The sequence below is a fragment of the Talpa europaea genome (assembly GCF_964194135.1).
Source record: "Talpa europaea genome assembly, chromosome: 6".
In the NCBI taxonomy this organism is placed as follows: Eukaryota; Metazoa; Chordata; class Mammalia; order Eulipotyphla; family Talpidae; genus Talpa; species Talpa europaea.
In genome coordinates this window covers 7,810,007-7,814,969 of record NC_140072.1, presented here as the reverse complement: position 1 = coordinate 7,814,969, position 4,963 = coordinate 7,810,007, and the positions used below count along the sequence as shown (strand labels likewise).

The 4,963-nt window shown below is 48.1% G+C and overlaps 1 protein-coding gene across 1 annotated transcript; it reads right to left on the bottom strand.

Moving 5' to 3' along the window:
• Positions 1 to 2,825: 2,825 nt before the first annotated feature.
• MSGN1 (mesogenin 1) lies at positions 2,826 to 3,407 on the bottom strand (the record flags this gene model as incomplete). Its single annotated transcript, XM_084235017.1, has 1 exon — positions 2,826 to 3,407. The coding sequence occupies one exon, from the start codon at positions 3,405 to 3,407 to the stop codon at positions 2,826 to 2,828; it is 582 nt and encodes a 193-aa protein (XP_084091143.1).
• Positions 3,408 to 4,963: the final 1,556 nt, after the last annotated feature.

The window sequence follows — 4,963 nt, the reverse complement described above, 5'->3', positions numbered from 1 at the left end:
TTCTGACTGTACCCAGTGCTTGTTTAAATAAATAAATAAATCTTTAAAAAAAAAAAAGAAATCACATGCCTACAATAAAAACGTTTAAAAAAAGGGGGATAGATTTGGCCATACCAAAATAAAAGGCTTCAAAGAGCAAAAGTTACTTTAATAAAAATAAAAAATATAGGTCACCATTAAAAAGATGATAACAAGATGATCAGTTGAGAAGAACTATTTTCAACACATATAATGGACAAGGAACACTCCCAAATTATTTACAAGAAGACAACCCACAAGAAAAAGTGGCAAAAAACATAAACCAGGATCCAAACAGTATTTACATAAAATAAAATAGGTGCTTCATCTCAATAGTACACAGAGAAATTAAAATTAACACAACAGTGACACTGCCTAGCCATTTTTTATACATTAAAAATTCAGAAGACAGATAATATCCAGCAGCATTATGGGGTGACTAATTCTATTGTGTAAACTTTTATAAAAGCAATCTAACAATATTTATTTAAATTAAAATGTGCACACACTCTGATCCAGGAATCCCATTTCCTGATATTTTTCTACCTGATTAAAACAACAGTGGGTAAGTTAGTTGCCTGTAATCATTGTCACGGCATTTCTTTGTGATTAAAAAAAGGAAAACATCCTATGAATCATTCAGAAGGTGTCTCACTAAACAGATAGTGCAACATGTATGCTGGGGCACCTGGTTTGAACCCAGATTGCCATTTTCCACAAGTGTGGCTCTGGGCATCTGTGCACTTTAATTTCCTTCACTAGAAAGTCAAGAAAATAATGGCACAGCAGATTCGTTTATATTAACTTGGAAGGTCTTTTACTTATGTTGTTAAAAAGACAAAAGCCATTTGCACAATTAAAGGTATTATTTTACAGTGTACGTAGGCTTATATTTACGTGTATATATTTGATTCCACAAAAGAAAAAGTGAAGTAATATTTGAAATTCTGAGCACATTTGCTGTCTTTGTAACTTGTCTCTAAAAAGAAGAAAAAAACATACGGGGAAAGAATGACAGGACACAGGAACAAGTCATTAAAATACAAATGCAATTTTATTGGCTCATAATCAGAAGGAGAAAAAAAGCCAACTCGTTTCTGACCACCTCCTATTTCCTTTAGAATTGTTTTATTAAATCAAAATTGTACAACATCTTCTTTACACATGCACTTGAATTTTTTTAAAGGAAAAAACATCGTCTTATTAACACCATGATCCTGGCTAATAGCTTTTCAAAACTATTGAGGATAATCTTTAAAAAGGTTTTACATGTCCACTGAAATTTACAAATTTAACATAATCAAAGAAGGAATATTCCTACACACTTACAAAGACCACTAGAAAGAAACAATTGAAAAGCTAAAAAACTGTCTCAAAGCCATATTTTTTACAATCCTTCATTGTAATCCTTCAAAAACCCATTTTTTTTACAAAGTTACAATAACACGACAATACGGTCATGTTGTTTATTAAATAAACCAATCCATTTACAGAACAGGCCCTCTTCCTCTGCTCGCGTGTCTTCTCCCCTATCACTGCATATCCGTGCAAGACTGAGCAAAGAGTTTCCTCACCAGTGTTAGTTCCATAACCTGAAGCTGCTCTGTTCCCTCTCGGCTCGGCGCCCATCCTCCCCTAGTTACCCAGCAGAGCCCATGCTAACGGGAGGAAGCTCAGTTATCACCATGCCCCCCCTTTTGATGCCCCATGGTGTTCCATTTGCCCAAGCTGACGGCACTGCAGCCACCCCCAGATGAAGCATGAGAGGGGGTGTGTGCACGTGGGGTGATGCAAGCGAGGTAGGACGCAGATGATTTCTAATCCTCACCCTTTTCACTTATCTGTAGAGATAAAATAGTCGATGCTTTTTGACCAATTTCTTCATTTGAGAAATAGTGCAGGGATTCACTCCAAGCCTGGCACAGGGCACACCTGCCTGCCCCCCACCCCGCCCAACGTCTGCTCCACGCCAGTCGATGGAGCTGATCTTCCTCCTTCCTGCCCATCTCCCTGGCATCCGGCCTGGCACTCCTGTCTTCCTGCCTTAAAAGAGGATGCTCTGGCAGCTCTCCTGCCCGCCTGTGTGCATGCAGGCGTCTCTTTCTTAAACCTACCACTTTCAGGGCCTGCTTGTGTCTGTGCAAGTTTCCTTCCCTCTTTTTAATAATGAACCTGCCCTTTTGGATATATATTTAAAAAAAGAGGACACTCTGGTGTTAACACAGCCTGCTGGGGCCTGTGGACAACTGTGACACTAATTCTGTCTGCACTTAGTGACTTCTGGTCCCTGTACAAGTAAACACATATTTCAGACACACACACACGCACACACACAAGCACATGCACAGAGGCAAAATGAAGCGGGGCCCCTTCCTTGACACAAATCCTTCTAACCAAGAGTCCAGGGGCAGCCCTTACCCTGTAGGAAATATAGGGTAATTCGCAACAGAAAGAAACCTCCTCACACCAAAATGGCAAGAGAAGATTAATTACAACAATCCTGCATTATTAGGGGGAGAGATGTGTTTAATGTCACTGACCCTTAAAAATGTCTTAAACGTGCAGAAAAGGGCAAACCAATCGGTCTCTATGCAAAGGGCGAGTCTCCTGAGATACGGTGGAAAAGCTGGAAGCACAAATACCTGCTTGCCTGGCAGTCCCGTGTCCTGTGCTCCCAGCGGGTCCACGGGGATCCCTTGAGCTTTCCAGACACCACGTCCCCGGGCCTGGCGCGTGGAAGAACCTCGGACTGCGGCCCCGGGGGGCCTGGCCGGGCTGCGCCCCTGCAGAGGCAGGCCCGGCCCGGCTCAGGCACTCTGGGCGCGCGGCTCGCGGCCGCTGTTGAGCAGGTCGGTGAGCTCCCTGATGTACTTGATGGTGTACTTCAGCGTCTGGATCTTGGTGAGCGGCTGGCCCCTCTGGCTGTAGACGGGCGGCAGGTAATTCCGGAGGGTGTGCAGGGCGTCCGCCAAGGTCCTCATGCGCAGCTTCTCCCTCTCGCTGGCCTTGCGTCTCCGCTGCACAGACATCCTGACTTTGCTGCCCTTCTGGGCCTTGGGGCCCGCAGCGCCCTGCAGGTAGGCGGGCTGGAAGGCCAGCATGCTGTAATCCACCTCCACCAGGCCCGCCGCCCCATGGTCGCTGCAGCCTGCACTGCCCCGGCTGCTGGCCCCTCCGTGCCCACAGGGCAGCCCGGGCACGAGGGGGCAGGGAGAGGACGAGTAGGACTCCAGCGATGGCGTGGGGGAGAGGCTCTGCGGCGGGGAGGCCTGGTTCAGCTCCAGGGACCCGGCCCCGGCTTTCCAGTCCCAGGAGGACAGCAGGCTGGCCTCCCCCGAGGAGCCCGGGCCGTCGCCCAGGCCCAGGAAGGGCTGGCCCAGGTTGTCCATGCCTGCAGGCGGCTGCAGAGAGGACTCCCGGGCAAGTGAGAAGCGGCTGCGCCTCCGGCCAGGACAGAGTCCTCTTTTATGGTGGTGGGGGACAAGTGATGAAGTGGGGAGAGGGCCGGGTGCAGGGAGTTCAAAGGAGAAACCAAGGCCCAAGATGGAAAATGAACTCCTCAGGTGTCACTTTCCCCTCATTGATAATTAGCATCTCCCAGCTAAAATGTCTTTAAACAGAAAGGCCTCCAGGAGAAGAAAAAAGGAATTATCTTGTTGTAACTAAACCAATTAAGGCCACATAACTAGACTTAGCATTGTCCTGTGGAACTCATTAATGTGGGAGCCAAAGAAAACAAACGGGGTGGGGGCTCGACTCCCGCAGCCAGGAGGAGGCAGCCACCGTGGAGGCTGAGCACCCGGTGGGCCTCCACCCCCTCTGCCAGGACCTGCTGGGTCTAGCAAAGCAGATGGGCAGTGCTGTTAGAAGCAGCAGGGCCCAGGGACCGGGAAGCCCCTCCGAGCTGGGTGCTTGTGTGTGACGCAGGCCGCAGCCCTCACTTCACGGCTGGCGGGAGGCTGGCACGGGCAGGCATCCAGTGGATGCCAGCGTCCTTTCCTTCCTCTTTAGCAAATCTCTGACGCAGACCAGCACAGCAGTAGACGATGAGGCCACCTCAGGGTTGAGAGAAGCGTGCAGGGTGGTCAGGGCGTCGGTGAAAGAAATGGCAAACAGACACACTTCAAGAGTGAAAATCTGAGTGTAATTTTCTTTGAGTTTGTGACCAATATATATATGTTTTCCAAAAGCACAGGGACAATGAATATCAATGAAATCAGCTTGCTCATGGGCTCAGCCTATCACCATCAGGGAGGTGATCTACATAACAAGCAATGACCATTATAGAAGAAAGAAGGAAGTTTAGAAAGACAAATAAGGGATTAAAGTTTGTAGTTCTAGAAAGACGGGATAAGATTTTTAGCATTCTTGTAGTGGTTCTTGGTGGTCGTTATCTTTTGATAAGCTTCTGCCTTTTCAGGGAACTTCCGCTGAACTTCCTCTGCTTCAGGGTGTTATGCTGTTCTCCCCCCCCTCCCCCCCACGCTGGTTGCCCAGCCGGACCTAGAGACCGTGGCGAAAGCCATTCCTAAAGATCACTGCGGGGGGGAGGTGCAGCAGGTATGTAGGGTTTTGCTGTTCTCCCCCTGCGCGCTGGTTGCCCAGCCGGACCTAGGGACGGTTAGCCCTAAAGGTCACTGCAGGGGGAGGTGCAGCAAATCTCCTTGGGTTTTGTAGCAGGAAGATGTGCCCCTGAATGTCAAAAGCCAATAGCTCCAGTAAACCCTCAGCCTTAATGAGCAGGAAGCATCCAGAAGCATAAAGCCTTTACGTGAGCTGAGCAGATTGGGATTCCCATAGCAGACGCCAGGAAGCACAAGGCTCCTTTAAGGCAGGGAATACCTGCCTTGTCGCCTTCTGAAGGTCTTTTTAATCCAGCTGCAGAGTCACACCTTGTTTTTGAAATGTATGGAGGAAGTGTGAAATCAACTAGGCAGCCTGCTTC